Source organism: Lingula anatina, chromosome 2 (genome assembly GCF_051362555.1).
Source record: "Lingula anatina isolate TDL-2025a chromosome 2, LinAna3.0, whole genome shotgun sequence".
Classification (NCBI taxonomy): Eukaryota; Metazoa; Brachiopoda; class Lingulata; order Lingulida; family Lingulidae; genus Lingula; species Lingula anatina.
This window is the reverse complement of record NC_141768.1, coordinates 17,206,078-17,222,694: the sequence shown is the minus strand read 5'-3', so window position 1 is coordinate 17,222,694 and position 16,617 is coordinate 17,206,078. Positions and strand designations below refer to the sequence as shown.

Genomic DNA, 16,617 nt, shown 5'->3' with positions numbered 1-16,617 from the left:
GCATGATCCCTTTCCGTTTTCTGTTTCATTTGTTTACTCTTATTTCACCCCACCTTTATGGCTCATGTCCACATGACTACCAATTTTTCTAGGCATGCACTTCACAATATTGAGTACTTTTATTGTAATGCATTATTATTTATCATGTTTATCTCGTTATGCTATTTGCTAACATGTGTACATGTATGTGTTCTTTAACATACATATGGAAGGCATAACTCTAGCAACTTATTAAGTATTTGTATTTTTTTAAGAAAACTAGATCTTCATGTCTGATATTACTCTTAACAATTAAGAAAAATGTACATAAACCGCCAATATATATATATATATCATATTCTATACTTTGTCAAAATGTTATAGACGACACATATGGGTCAAGGTGTCTGGATCAAGGTGTGGGCTAGAAATGGGGTTAACAAACAATATCTCGTGGCTTGTGTAGGGGGTATTATGAAGAAGATTTTTTTCGTAGTTCAACCGACAGTTATGCTGAACGACCAGTTGACCGAAGACATGCATAACATGGAAACATGGAAACAGCTTGTAGCCTCACACCAGCCTCCCAACCCGAACTCCTTTTGTTTCTAACTTCTTGATCCAACCAACTTTCGAAGATAACAATATGACAAATATTCGGTCGCGATCAAGATGCAATTCTTGTCGCATTTTTTGCAGAGTTCACTTGTTGTGAACACGTTGAAACCTTCTGTGTTTACTGTTTGTGGCGGACCGATTAGGTTCGCAACTTCTCCAGACCTGCCTATCCTGCTTATGAGGATGACAATTACCATCTGATTATCAGTGCATGAAGACCTTTTATTACTGTACTTTGCTAATTATTTATTTTCTGGAGATGTTCTTAATTGGCTCCTCGGGGTAGAATTGATGAAAAAATAGGTCTATATATGCATTGACTACCATCGCATTGGACGCCGTAGGTTGCACAGGGCACACAAGTTGCTCTTTAGACGCATAGATTGCTCGTAGTTCTACAGGAAAAATCCACATTTGATTGACAAAGGATGCACATGCAAGGGTTGCAGGAGCATTTACACAGAGACACGATTTTCTTTCTAGAATGGACTAAAAGGTGTCAGCTCAGTGTAAAGGGGGGGGGGGGTTTATGTAAGTACATAATGTTGATAATGCAGAAAACAGAACCATTACCCTTTCATGTTAACATTAGGCTGTGTTCAGATTAAAAGTTATTGGTCCAGCACGATCGATCTATCTCTCGATCTAGGGCGCAGTCATCGTAATCAGCTTTATTGTCTGGCACTCAAACAGTAAAGTCAAATGGGATAATTAAAAGGTGTTTGATGCCAGCAATATTTAAAAATAGTGTACATCAGACCGTGATTGGATTAAGCCAAATGTTTTCGTAGAATTAAGGACGCCAGAGATTGGCTTGATAGATGAAATAGACAAAAGCCAACAAATGTATATAACATGAGATGAATCGCTCGATTAAACACATTTGTGAGCGAGTAGGATGCTGCAAAGCAGTAGCACATGCTTCCCTGAGACGAACGATAGACAGATTATTTATTATGAGCAGAAAATACAAAGTATTTTTTACAAACCCCTAAATACACTTAGTATATATACAATCACCATAACATAAACAAAGTCATAATTTTACCTAAGTTGGTTGACTCAAGTCGGTCGAGTCAATATGGCCTACATGCTAAAACATGCTAATAAAACGGTAACACAATGTTAGCATTAGGAAAATAAACAGTTTACAGCATATATTTAACGACACACGTCGCCGAGCGTAGTCCCGCCTCCCCAAAGATTTTCTGCCGAGCTAAAAATCTAATGCAGGATACTCGGCGTAAACAGATTGCCATAGGGCAAAAACACAAAACATGTTGCACTGTTTGGATTTCACCGGTACCACAGGTACATGTCCGATCCTCTAAAGGGACGCAGGAGCAACGGCCCATCTTCACTGTCAGGCCACAATGGCTAAATGGAAGTACTAGTATAAAAATAACAGCTGCTTGTTTGGAATTCGATTTGCCAGTAGGCTCTATTACGCACACTCACACAAGCATGCACACACGCGCACTGCACCATCTATGGCTGTTTATGATATGAAATAAAATTCCACATACGTGGGACGCTTTGAACTCTTCAGTCATAAACGGAGTATGTAAAATAAGGCTGCTTGGGCTTATTACAGTTATCTTAAGAACGCACTTGACGAGGCTTTGGTATTGTCAGCTAGCAGTCCCACGCATTAATTCAAAAAATCAATCCAGCACCCATTGGAACTTCACTTAATGGTTTTTCATAATCAAATTTCATAAAGACCTTCATGATTTATCTATTATTAAAGATAAAGAATCACTATGATGCATGGCACTGGTAAAATCCAATATCAGTTGAGGTGACTAAACATTAATCTACTTAAAAGGGCTAGAACTTTATGGATCATTTAGAATTCTGTAAACCCACAGGTGCGTGCTGATGAAGTGATTTTTTTCATTCATCCTTGTGAATGTTTCGTCGTCTTGGTACTCAAACATCTACGAAATGCTTTGTTTTTACATTCATGAGCTGCAGACAAGTGTTCTGCTGTAGCAAGAACGTCAATCTTCGACGTCCTTGACTGTAGTAGCGAACTTCATAAGTCCCCCTAAGTATGCCGCAAGGGATTCAAAAGATTACAACTTGACATCCCTTGTAACACGTCGCTTACTGTACACATCTCCATTTGTAACAACGCCAGGCGCCTGTAACTGAAATGTCACAGTATAATTGACACTGAATTACAGAGGCTTACATATATTGCAGAATGTATTATAATCAATTATGATAACATCTTTATTGCGTTATTCAATACACGGTTCACTTATTGATATTAAACGAAGTTTTGGCTGATATTGTTAATTTGCAATCGTGGATGACAGAGACAAATTTAAAATTGACAAATTTGGATCAACGTATTTACCATTCCTAATTAAAAGGAAGAGAGAAGAACTGAGATGAGGTTTAAGTTCACGGGCCAGAGGCTCGTGTTCAATAACTACACAAAGAGCTCTTAACGTGTGTGGGTAAATATTCTTATAAGCGCGTTGCTATGCTGATTCCAGCTGTCTTGCAATTGCGTTTTGTAGTTAATCGACGATTTGCGTGATAGATCTATTTTATTAAACCCAACAAGACAGCGTGGATTTTATTGGCGTAGACGCATTCCTCTTGATAATTGCAACACTATCACAGACTTAAATATGAATCCCAAACCTTGTTTCAGCTCTCAAAGTGACCCTTGACTCGATGGGAGACTGCCAGATGGCTTGACTCCACAAGTGGCTGCTGTTGATAGCAAGTGTCTCCTCCAGATCAATGCTGGGTCTCTCTACACAGCCGCATCGCTTGTAAACAGTTACACCAGCGTTGCCGTACAGTGCAGAAGGGGAGGCAACCTGTGTCATCAGCAGTGCAGCAGGTAATAAGTTTTAAGGCATGTTTAGACTGCTATTGAAAACAGAATTTTAATCATATTTTCTGTTTGCTGACACGCGATATTTGCGTGTCCTGACTCAAACAATATTGTATGGTAACATATCGTGATTTGAATACTTCTATGAAGGGTAGATATGGCTCAGCTCGGCTACCTGATTTTCCTTTGCAAAACCGATGGCGTTATCTATTAGTTACCTGTTTAGTTTTAACTTGGAGTAACGTTAACAGTCTCACGTAATCGTCAACAGAATCACTGTTTAGTAGTCCAATTATTCAGAGAGAGACTCTAAATGATGAATTTCATACTTGAAAGTCAAGTTTGCCAGAGTTCAGTCTTAGAGGGCAACTTAAAGTTACCATTACAATATTGGCAATTGCAATTGTCTTTCGTTTTTACCTCACACACACACACACACACACACACACACACACATAACGAAACTAGAATAAATCCAATGGAAAAGTAGTAATGCCAATATGTTTTAAGAAAAATATAGATAGTGCCTCAAAAGGTCAAACATGACATAGCCCCGCACTCCACATCTCGGTTAAACAAACAAAATAGCGGAATAGTTCTAATCAAAACACGTCAAGTAGTTTTGTCTCTGGACGAGAAAAAACCGAAACGTCAAAATCAGGTTGATTTTATTGTAGCAATTATTATAATCGTGCATCTCAGAGTCTGGTTAAAAACGACAGTGTAGGTTCTTTTGTCTCGTTAATAAGGAAAAAGATATCTCATCAGTGCACGACCAGATAAGCGGTATTTTCCCAGAAGCCATGGCAACTAATTAATGAGGTTCTAATACAGCTTTCTTATGTTTGCTTAGAGGAAAAGTGGTTGAAATTAGATTTATGTCAATGCAAATGGCTTATTAAATTAATGTAAGGTTAACTTATTTCTAAACATGGTTTGATGTAGTTATCGAAAATATCGATATTACAGATCATGCTTGGAAGAAAAATTGGCGCGGGTTTTTTTTTTACCCGGCCGACCAAAACGAACGCAAATGACAAGCTTTAAGACTAAATTTGGTCTTTTTCGTAAGGCATCGATAAACGATCGAAATCCTTTTCGTAGAATATTTCTTGTCAAAATGATTCTAAATTAGGTTTGGTGTAATGCAGGCATACACAGTATATATATATTGTCAATTGCCTACACGATAATATGATGTATAATGATAATAATGAAACCAATAATGATATAATATAATATGACATTTCTCAATAACATGGCGTTTAGGCACGTTTGTGTTCAGAGTTTGTTTTAAGAGTAAATGGATGAGGGTAATATCCTTCCCTCATTGCACAAGCAGCATGTTGCTTTGGTTTCAGCTTGATTTCTCTAGATGTTGAATTTAACAAAAAATTGGGTAGAAAAATATAATGTATGTATATCCTAAGACCATGTCTATGACGACAGCACCTTTCTACTCAGCCGTGTGGAAAGTCACCGTGTGGAAAGTCATCGTCAGCGATCTGAAACTCGGGTAAGGTCGAAATGTGTATTCTTTTCATGCGACGCCGATAATTGTGATGCTGCGACGTTATTTGCCAATGAGATTTTACACAAATCTGGTTTATTTCTTCGGAAAGGTTGTCGCTTTTAATATGTTTCTTCTGTCGTATCATTGCATCTCGTGTCATCTTGTGTCAATTTTTTGCGAACATAAAGTGGAAAACAGAATTTCCATTAAAACACCCGTCATATAATTTTGTGCACTAATAGATATATGGTAAAAATCAAGTTTTCAAAATGAAAAATTAAATTGTTTGTTTCCAAGGGTGAAGGCAATGATAAAATATGCATTTAGCCAGACTTACTCGTATATCCCCTCTGTCATTCCAATCTCTCAAAGTTATTGGTTAAGATAAAAACGTCGTTCAACAGCCTAAAACCCTCATGAAGAATGACAAGTACACGGTTGTGATATTATCAGAAAATAGTTGTTGTAATCATGAAAAGCGGGACACGATGGCCAATCTCCTTAGGAATACTGTATGGCAGCAAACGACCGAGAGTGTTCTGTTAAATTCAAGTTTGAGCACGATTCAGTCGCAATTTATCTTATTGTCTATAATTGTTTTACAACCTTTTAACGGAGCTGCGTTCAGATAACACGATTATGTTACTTTGGAACTGACCAAATGATTTACCTAAATAACGTTCTTCCAGAGAGTCTTGGAGAGAGGGAAGTAGTCAACAGTGTAGTGTACACAGTGGAGATCCACTGGCTCACGTAAATCAATACCGTTATTTGAACTATGCAATATCCTCACTATTTTATGTCTAATACCTGTAGCTCAGTTCATCAAGGAGAAATGGGTGGTTAGCCACTAATAATCCGAATGGAAAAATTGCGTCGAATTCCGCCAATGTTGACTCACTAGACAAAAATAGGCATTCATCACGAAAGCAGAAGATGCACGAAGATATTGACAGGAATAATACGACGGGATTTTCTCACTAAATCATTTTCCTAAAAAGTGAGCAATTTTCTTCTACTCACAAATCATTGTTCAACCCGTCCCCGCACTAGGGTTCGTTCTTTTATAACAATGCCACTTAAGAGGTGAAGTTCTATTTGAGTGCCAGTCAGACATTTAGAGTGCCATGTCTTCCTAACATTTCAAAAAGAAATATCGATATTGCATACTTTTATTCAACAGCTTTTAAGGAGGTTTAACAGCTTTTAAGGTGTGAATTGGGAAAAAGAAGTAGCTTTGCAGAATGTGCGCACCAACAAAGTATTACTTTGGGGGCAATTTCGAATGCGGAAAGTAAACCTCAAAGGAATTTTTTAAAAATATTGACGTTCGAGCCATTCCCCACGAATATTTTACATTGAGTTTTTTTTTTTTGCCAACTTCTTCAATTCATGACCCTCTTTTTTTCTAAGGACAAATGCTCTCACAGATTTTCAAGTCTGCGCCTTGTGTGGAATCTGCGTATGTTGAATTAAGCAGTGCTTTATTTCCAAAATATTTGGATTAAAATATAAAAAATTCAGTATTGACCTAATATTGAAGCTCTGCTGTAGCTGCGACAGGAATTGCGCATGGATGTTCACTTGGTATTAGTGTCACTTGACAGTACATTAATTATCCTCTATCACATTCAACGTTTAGTTTGTCTAAGTGGGACAGATCCACTTGAAAGTAAAACGTTTATTCCGATAGCCATATTTGACTGTCCGTTTTGAGGAAAATCTTGTAGTCTATTGTCTCCAAGTGTATTTTTTGTCTGCTAATTGACTTTCTGAGTTTAGTATTTAAAAAACACATGTAAATATTATACAATTGATAGAACGAAAATGAAAACATTTGTCAAAAGTGACATTTGGATCCCAACAAAGCCTATGGTTTGCAGGCACTAATGCTCTTGAAGCACGAAGGTTAGGGACAGCATGGATAAAGTCAAATAAATTCTATAAAGTCGGCTCAATGAGAATATGTAAAATATTAGTCACTGATATGTATATTACACGAGTTTCGTTCGAATACGTTTAAACGTGGATGAGAACAGGTAGGAAAGACAATGAGAAGCGAAGGGTGGAAGACACTCGACATAATGTATCCAATTGCTATAGTCACAGTGCATCCGTACCCTCCATTCAGCAAGTTATCCGTAAAGAAGCATAGATGCACTATTAAAAGCAACTTGCACTACAGAGTACAAATGTAGGTGAGGATAGCTGATCTTGAGTGTCACTTTCCGTTGATAAAAGAGACTCTAGCTGAAATCCCCTTTACAGACAGAACATTCCTATTTGTTTCATCGTTTGTTTGTTTTCTAGCTGTTCCTTTGTTTCTAAGATTATTAATTTTTTCATTTATTTTTCTCTTTCTCTCCATGAGTAACAACAGACGGACAGTTGGAGCAGAATTTAAGTAATAGTATAGACACAACATTTACTCTAGCTTGAACTTAACAGACCGGAAAGGGTAACGCAGACTAAGAGTAACTGGTTCGTTTGCCAGCATTTATTGAATACCTGAGAATGGAAATCCTTTCAATTAATTAGAGTTTGGTCCGTATAATAAATCATTCATCCGATTACTTATTCTCCGTGGCGACCACTCACCCGGCACACCAAGCCAAATGTTACCTTAGAGAATTCAGTTACCTTTGCCCAAACACATAATCTGGTCTAACCATTCATTGATCTTTAGTCTGAATCCAGTTGGCTCAGCTGAATTAGTCTACTGGGGTCTGTTTCATAAAATGTTGGAAGTTTTTGGGCTTAGCGTACACTGGTAAACTCGGATAGCCGACTACAATAACTCGACTGTGATGTTGAAATTCCATGGTATTTTACAAACAACTGACCTACAATTAAAATGCAATGGGGCACTGTCATCAAAATTTGTTAGGGGTGTGGTATGTTTTATATTCGTCTTGAAACACAACTAAGTCGGCTAATATTCTTAGTAGCTTTAGCTGAAAGACAGATGTTCGATTTTAGTTGTTTTGTGAAAGAGCCCCCTGGACCACAACCTCAGTCTGCCTGGCCGGAGAGGCTGTTGTGCGAGAGGCTATTGATCTCACAACACTGGATTTATTAAGCCAACCACTGTTCCTAAAGTCAAACTTTTTTCCAGGGCTGCAAACCTTGTAACGCGTGAATTGTTTTCGTTGAAGGCAGTGATCATAAACAAGACCGTGTTACGCAGGGGTGTGTGCATTATTGGGGAGTGCAAAGCCAGACAAACGCCGCAGTAGTACTCTAAGTACAAGCAGGTGGGTCCAGAATGGAAACATTTTTGTTTAAGCGAGTTTATCCAAGAGAAGGGCTTGCGATATATTTACTTCTGGTAATAGAACATCTGGTGACACCGACAGCATGACATACATATTTCACTTGTTATCGATGCAGTCTACAAACTTAACACTTGTTTTCGTGGCACGGGCTTTTTATGCCAATGTATTCATTGGGCAGCAATTGGTTTCTTTAGGCCTACAACGTGAGGGAATTGTAAGAGAAGGCATGTCAAGCCCATGTACGTGAACCCTTAAAATAAACAATCCATATTGGCTTTAATGTATAATGTGATGCAACGAACAATAACTCATTTTTCATTTTAGCTCCCGTTGTTTATGGCCTATACTCATACAGTATATGCTGTCATTTGTTTTATGCTCAGTTTCATTTTCATTTAGGATTGCATATATATATATATATATATATATATATATATATATATATATATATATATATATATATATATATGCATTCCTAAATGAATACCTGAATACCTGAATATTCCCCTGAAATACCCGTTTACAAACACACGATTTTGACTTTGGTTTTGAAATCAGTTCACACCAACTGGGGGACAAGTATCGCGTTAGTCATTACATATATGTACATCAATCGATCGATAAACTACAAAACCACGTGTACAGGATAGTAAGGTTAATGAACCTTTGGTAATTACTGATGTACGGTAAGGTTGCCGAGATTTGATACAGCAAAGCACGCTGCTATAAATCCTTCCTTTTGTCTAACGATGTCATGAAAAAAAAAAACACATGGTATTTTGCTATATTTGCAGAAATATTCAGAATTCCCAATATTACCTCGGGTATGAAATACAGACAGGGTTTTTAGCTCTAAATTTTAATACAGGTCGTTCTGTTTGCCAGCTTGACTAGATGAGTGATGACTGCTTTGAAATACCATCCTTGTGATGGTTCTCTGCAGTACTATCACCCATCAGTCACGTTATCCATCACGACATGACACTTCAAACTGGCAATTGTGTGAAAGGCAAAAGGCAACCGATTGAAACTAATGACAGCTTTGATGTTGGAATACCTTGTAGTACAGTGAAACTGTTTTTTTTCTCTCTCAGCAGATTTGACTTATCACCGTAGGGTTTCTATCAAAGCTGATTTAGATAAAAGATAGTGGTCCCGTTTTAAAATCCAATTACTTAATAAAACATTGCTTTGACAAGTAATCTAGTAACAAAAACAATTTATGCCACAATAACAAGACGTATGTGCCATTTGGATTCGCGCCAGCACAGTTCTATTAATGCAATCAGCAGAGACTGCGTAATCGTGGATGGATTTAGTATAATGACATAAATAATTTCAGGCAAAAGTTCATCGTTAAAAAAATTATTGACCTGTGAGTAACAAGGTGACTTGGTAGGATTATGTCGGTCATTCCTAAATAAAATGACAGTGTTGAAAACGTGGGGGTGTCACCAAATGTTGATAATAATAATAATAATAATAATAATAATAATAATAATAATAATAATAATAATAAAAACTTAATCTAAAGATTGTAAAACAGTGTACACTCATCTTCCAAATGGTTCTCTTTGAAGGGTTAGATTAGATTACTGTGTTAAGTTTTAAATATTTATAAAATAAATTAAGATGAAAATAATAAAAAATAGAAATAAAAATTTAAATGAATAAATAAAATGAAAATAATAATGAAGTAAATATCAACAATAGAATTTCCTTTGCTATATTTCTAGTATTTTCCAAATTTTTTGGTTACTCAAATGTTTGATACCATGAGCCCACCATGTATGACAACTTTTATAAAGCGCAAGTTGCGCATCGGATGTTCAAACAAAAACATGCTTGAAGGAGGGGGAGCTGTTTTGGGTCAACAATGGACATGAGATCAGGTTATTTGTACCGCCTGTCCAGCATGGCTTCAGACTTAAGAGGCCATTCTGAACTGATGATCCGCGGACTTACTGATCCGCGGGTTAAATATGGCCGACCCCTCATCAAAGGAAGCCGCTTAATCCTCTGATGGTCTCACCGCCTCCACACGCGCCACTAAATGGATTCAATCTCGGCTCCGAGGTGTAATTGCTAGGCTCCTGCAGGGACGGCGCATGAAGAGGCGTCGAGACTCTCAGGGGATTATAAGCGGCTGCCTTTTAACTGGGTCGGCCATATTTGATCCGCAAATCTGTAAGTTCGAGGATCAACTTATTCTGAATGCACTCTTATTACTCCGGATACCCACCCTACCCCGCACTTATCCTCTTCTGCTGTATAGCCAACGTTTAAGGGGCGAGTAGGGGCGGTGTAGTTACATAACATCAGACAAGCAGATTGGATATTTTCCCACAGGGGCTGATAGTTTAATTTTGTATGCTATGTTAGAGGCCCCTGATATTAGAGGGTATAGGTAAAAAGCACGCTATTCAGATTTAAGACAACATTTAAAGTAATAAAGATTCGTATATGTAACAACAGTACGCAGCACATGAAACGGGTTTCTGAATTGCCCGCAAGTTATGAGGATTTGGAAGTAGTCGATATTAATGGTTCAACAGCAGTTAACACACTGACATATCTAATTCTAAAAGTAAAGTAACTTCAGTGTAGACAATGTCCATTAGCCAAAGTCTATGCCAGGCAATCAGAAAAGTTATATTGGGTATTGCATGTAAAAATACTACGTGTTTTCATAATGTTATTATCTGATGTTAATCCATTGGAAACAGCGGGAAAATATTATTATGTGAGGGTCTGGGGACGGGATATTTGACTATTGTCTGGTATGTATACGGCACTAAACACATTACACAGCTACACTAACTCTATTAAACGCATTTTATCATGTATGAATGTACCACTTAGAAGAAATTGTTTTCAGTGCAGCCATACACAGTGACCGCACCGTAACTAAGACAAGTAGCCTGCAAAAATCTGCCAATTTACACACCAGAATGCGCCAGGAAGCTCACATATTCACCTCTATTGCAATTTTAACTATTTTTACCAGAAATATCCTTTATGTTGTATAAAACTAGCATCATTCCGAATATTTTATGCAACGAGTACTTGTTAAAAAAATAAAAATTGCGTCGAGGCTAACAGTCACGGCTAACAGTGGGTAAATAAAAAAGGAGCAACAAAGCGCAAACCTTTTTGTTTCTAAGCAACAAAGTGTTCGTTTTCCTTCAAAACTCAAAGGGCATCTGGCACACAGTGATCGTCATAACAGTACAATAAATCACAGTGGGGAAAAGGAATGGCAACGGCTAGTGTGGACTTGACTAAGTTGCAATGTTTTTAACGCAACAAGAATTGGTTGTAGTCGCGAACGGTTTCTTTGACGTAAAGAAAAAGTAGAGGTATCTAAAATTTTGTTTTCACCTTGCTTTGCATTACGCAACTTGCTTTATTATATCCTGTATTGTAGTTGCATCTAAAGCAATCAATACGAAAGATACTAGTCTTGCTTCGTTTTGTCTGGTAGCGTTTTTGCAAGATTCCTATGATGCTAAATGGCGTAATCTAATTCTGAAACAATATCCCAAGGATAATCTGGTATCATGCCGGAATCATAAAATTGTCTGACGGTCCCTTTGGATCGTGGCCTCAAGGTTATTTGTTCAGTGCATTTGGCAGTATGGTACTATCGAAATATTGTCGAAGACATGATTAATTCTAGGTTGCTAGGTAACGTTAATTAACAAATGGATACGGTTGTAATCCAATTAACGTGTAGCAGAAAAGGTGCTAAGGCGTAGCCAAGAGCTCTACACTGCGGACTAATTACGATTGGAAAATAAAATAGGCGCTTCATTGATAGCTGGCTGGGTAATCAAACTCTAATTTAAAGGGCATCTATACAAGTTTTCCCCCGCAAATACGAATTTTCCGCGGGGGAAAAAAAGGAAAATTTCTCCTGCTCACAAATCATTATTCGACCCGTCCCAACGTTTTGTTTTATTCCATTTTTTTCATTTAATGATTGAGCTCTGAATGACTGCACAGTTTTTTTTAGAATGAATCAGGTGCTCTGTTTTGAGTCCATTTACAAAATTGATAAAAAAAATTCTCAAGCAAGAAAAAGTTGACGTATATTTTAACATCCGTTTACTGTCAGTACGACTGATTTTTATGTCAGGTATCAGGTACGATAAGATCACATCATCGTTCGTAACATAAATTCTCAATGAATGAATATTCCGCTACATATTTCACGTCAAATTAATTAATAGCTGTTGCAGACGCAGCACTAATTTTGTAACAGTAAACATCTTATTGAATATCAATCGTAATAATTTTTATAAGTACATGCAATGTACTTCTGTTTTTGTTGACTCATAAGACAAGTGAATTAAAAGGATAAAATTGGTCAATACAGCAAAGACTTGCGTACAGTAATAAGTAAATGTACTGGGGTAACATGTTTAAAAAATCTTGCAAAAACAGGAACGATAAAATAATAACGATAAAAGTTTATTTAAAATCACTGCAACTACAAAGTTGAAGTTGTAAAATATTTATTCAAATGAAACTTTTAAAAAAGATTAACATTAAGATAAAATTAAGTTAAAAATAAATACAGACCCCTAAAAATTATTTAAAAAACGGAATCTTTCAGTCTCGTTCTTTGGCACACAGAGTTTGGATTGCTTTTTAAGTCTTAACTTTCCGTAAAATATGGCGGTTAAAAGGTTCAACTTATCCTTGTCACTTTTAATGTTCTGATAGAAAGAACTGCAAAGGGAGCATTCACAACCAAATATGGTGTACACTTGGAAGCAAGCCACCTAATCTCTTAACAATAATTTAAACCACGGCGAGCGCATTAAACCAAAGACTCGGCCGTGGTGTATTTGATTTACAAGCACGTCGCGTTCCACGGTCTGTTGCACTCTTGTTACTCAATAGTGTAGTAGCCAATAAGAGATCGTGGTTTAAGCCAGATGCAAACTCGTCGCTGAGCTGTACGTGAAAATTACTCGTGCATTGTTTGGCCTGTGGCTCGACAATACACTCGTAATATTTCACGTACAGCTCGCGACTCGTATTGTATCTATCACTTATATCATACAGATAGTTCACGGGAATTTGAGCCGTTTAGAGGCGGTCATCATAAATGACAGGTGTGGCAGCTTGTTGATAGTTGCTATGCTTCACCTGTCTCTGAGGCTCTCTCCTAGCCTCTCTCGCAAATGTTAATATTTAAAAACCTCATTTTTTAAAAATAAACCGTTACCATAATCCTAATGAAAATCAATAGGATTCAGTTTAGCTTTATTAACAATCTACGAAAAAAATTTAAAACCAAAATCTCTAAGATTGTCCCCTATATCGTTACAAGAAAATCTGGCCAAAAACAAACAAACAAACAAACAAACAAACAAACAAACAAACGGGGCAATATACTTGAGAAATTAATAAAATATTTGGATATCAGGGAGTTTCGAGTTAATCTGAAACATTTTACCCCCATAATGATGCATATGCTTCAGTATGATATTAACCTGCCAGGCTCCCATATTGCAAATAATATGATGCGGGTCATTAGGAATGCTAGTAAAAGTAATAGTAAAATGGAATGGATCTCGCATCTGCGCTGGTGAAACTAAGATTCATATTACGTTCATCAGGTTTATATATATACGATGATTTCGGTGCTTATTGCGTGATATATTCATCCATGAAGAGTTCAGTTTAAAGGATTACTGCATGATATTAAGCAATGCAAGTTTGCAGTTAATTATGGGAATTATCGTCCTGTATACGTAAACTTTAGACAGAAGGGGGAAGGTAGGTCTAATGTAAAGGCATTATGATAGTTAGAATAATGATTTCATAACGCCTGTTGTGTCATTTAAGCAAATAGCAACTGCACATTTAAGATCACAGTGACATTCCCCTCCCCTAGCTCTCTCTCTCACTCTCTCGGTAATTAGATCAAATCGAAATAATGTGCTTCATTAAGCTGATAAGATATTGACAGATGGATAAAGGACTAAAAGAATCTGCGAAGACCGTACGCAATGCAATCAATCCAGTTTGAACCAATGCCCTTTTTATGTTTCAAATGAGAGGCATTTATTTCTTCGTGTAGATGTTGATTTTGATAAGTATAGTTACCTAGATATTAATCCCTGAAGAGTTAAATCAACGCAACATTTCCTCATTATTTTACAGATCCACTGCGATCCATGGCAAAGGAAGTATTCGTCACTAATTCAGTGCATTCTACCTACTAGGTTCTACGTAGCGTCATATAAGACAATTAGCACAACTTTTTTTCTTAGAACAACAGAATTCCCAACAACTCGGGAGTCAGACTGCCAATCCGTGACATCTACTCTGGGATTGGGCAGACCTTGCAGGTGCCTAATCAGAACACTGCCAATCGACTTGAGTAATATTATACATGGATGTTATTGGCCACGGCGGCTTCTGTTACGTTTTCTGTTTCATATCTGAAACAAGCCAATTTGCACCAACTGGGGCTAGATGATAAGAAGTTATTTGAGATTTGGTGTTCACGACTGTTAACATTGAACGAACAATGGGTGAATTTGAAAACAGACATCGCTTGGTGGTTTTAGGATCAGGGCGAGTAGGAAAGACATCTATCATTAAAAGGTTTATGAAACATTCGTACACAGAAAAATATAAGGAAACCGTGGAGGATTTATACTGCAAAGAGTACGATATCAATGGCGCCCGGATAAAAGTTGATATTTTGGACACCGCTGGAAATTTTGCATTCCCTGCCATGCGGCGGTTATCTATCTCAACGGCACACGCCTTTCTGTTAGTGTATGCCTATAATGACCACGCTTCTTTCGAGGAGGTAAAAACCCTTTGGGAACAAATAAAGGAGCAACGTCACAATTTCCAAGATATTCCTATTTGCATTACTGGAAGTAAAAATGACATTCCCGAGAACGAGAGGCAAGTGGGAGAGGAGGAAGTCCAAGAATGGGTCGATAGAGAAGCTTTATTAAATTATCACGTTTCCGTGTCTGCCAAAGAAGACATTGGTATATTAGACATATTTCAGAAGCTCATTGATCAAGCCAAGATACCGGAAGCGCAGCATCTGGACTTCATGCTCAAACAAAGACGCGCCAGTGCCAATGTGGAACTTGAGAAAGAGGCGGTACCCCCAAAAGACACGTCCCAATCACCGTCTTTGCTTGCGCCACCTAGTACGGGAGAAAAAGGTAAAGGACGGCGTAGAAGCGTTTTTAATTTGCCGACGTTCAGTCCCAGTAACAATGACGAGGAACAAACAGAAATCAGTGACAAATTCACGAGAAGCAGAAGCTTGGTAAGAAGAGGTAGCAAACCCAAAAATAAACAATCTAAAGACCCTAGAAAAAACGACTGTGTCATATGCTAATGGTCACTGAATTCTTTAGCCTACACAAGGCATCAAGACAATTCAGATAATAAACAAACAGGTATGCCTTTCAAAGGGACCAGAACTAAAGTGTAGCTAAAGATGAACGACTTTGTCTCACTTGGACAAGAAGTTTGATATTAAGCTTCATAAAAGTTATTTACACTTACTAATCTCGACAATGTCTCAAACTGCAAAACGCATGCACGCTATAGCTCATTGAATAACATAGCGTGTAAGGTGTTCTCATATTTTAATACACACGGCACCACTGAAATTGTTGTAATTATGGTTTTCAGCACGCAATATAGCGCCACGTATAGGTTGTGACAGCCCACGTTGTCTTTTACATTTACGCCCCTGTCACATATTCACTTTGTACTGAACAATAATAAAAAAATCATGCGACAATGCATCATCGTATTTTCAAATCTATCTCCGCTGTAAGTAGCCCCTTCCTCTCCGTACCACTTTGGTTATAGTCTTGGGAGATGCTCCTCCATCGGGTCCTGCCTGAAATTTTATCACATTACCAACAGGCAACATGTTATCAATACCACTAGGACTGAGTGAAACACTCACTGCAAGGCATATCTCATACTCCATACTGTCAAGAGACCTTCCACTACATCAAAACGTAACTTAATTCTCACCACTTTTTTTTAATGATAAAGCATTTCCCGGGCTCAGCAAAGATCTCGGAAACAGATTTGACTCTGAGTTTTTGAGTTGAAGAAAATAGGCGGTGATCTGACACTCAATGTTTTTGTTCATAAGTGCATCTTAGCTCGCTGGAACTCTTCAAAACGCAATTCGTGCCAAAACCCTTTGACTGCTCTTATCACTGCATGGCAAGAAAAATAAAAAATAAAAAGACAAGAGCACAAACACAATGCGTCATATTTCTTTTTGGGAGATCACAGTTTTATGACCTATTAACATTTCCTCCACCGAACGCATGCTGTGCATGTAGGTTAAAAAAAGGACT

The 16,617-nt window shown here is 37.5% G+C and overlaps 1 protein-coding gene and 1 long non-coding RNA gene across 4 annotated transcripts; one reads left to right on the top strand and one right to left on the bottom strand.

The window, feature by feature from the left end:
• Nucleotides 1-1,384: 1,384 nt before the first annotated feature.
• LOC147763441 (uncharacterized) lies at nt 1,385-3,446 on the bottom strand. The gene is made up of 2 exons (XR_015333236.1): nt 3,256-3,446; nt 1,385-2,750 (listed from the first exon to the last, which is right to left on the bottom strand). It is a non-coding gene; the product is annotated as an uncharacterized LOC147763441 (long non-coding RNA).
• LOC106155856 (GTP-binding protein Di-Ras2) lies at nt 3,321-16,042 on the top strand. Of its 3 annotated transcripts, none has more exons than XM_087006755.1 (3): nt 3,336-3,460; nt 8,123-8,221; nt 14,420-16,042. In XM_087006755.1, exon 3 carries the CDS (start codon nt 14,790-14,792, stop codon nt 15,627-15,629), a length of 840 nt encoding a protein of 279 aa, XP_086862881.1. In that variant the 5' UTR covers nt 3,336-3,460; nt 8,123-8,221; nt 14,420-14,789; the 3' UTR covers nt 15,630-16,042. The 3 variants fall into 3 exon arrangements, with proteins under 3 accessions (XP_086862880.1, XP_086862881.1, XP_023930811.1); XM_024075043.2 differs by having other exon boundaries at nt 3,354-3,460; nt 8,083-8,221; XM_087006754.1 differs by lacking the exon at nt 8,123-8,221 and having other exon boundaries at nt 3,321-3,460.
• The last annotated feature ends 575 nt before the right edge of the window (nt 16,043-16,617 follow it).

Coding starts and splice junctions, on each gene's coding strand:
- LOC106155856 (XM_087006754.1), top strand. CDS start 14,790: ATGGGTGAATTTGAAAACAGACATCGCTTGGTGGTTTTAGGATCAGGG.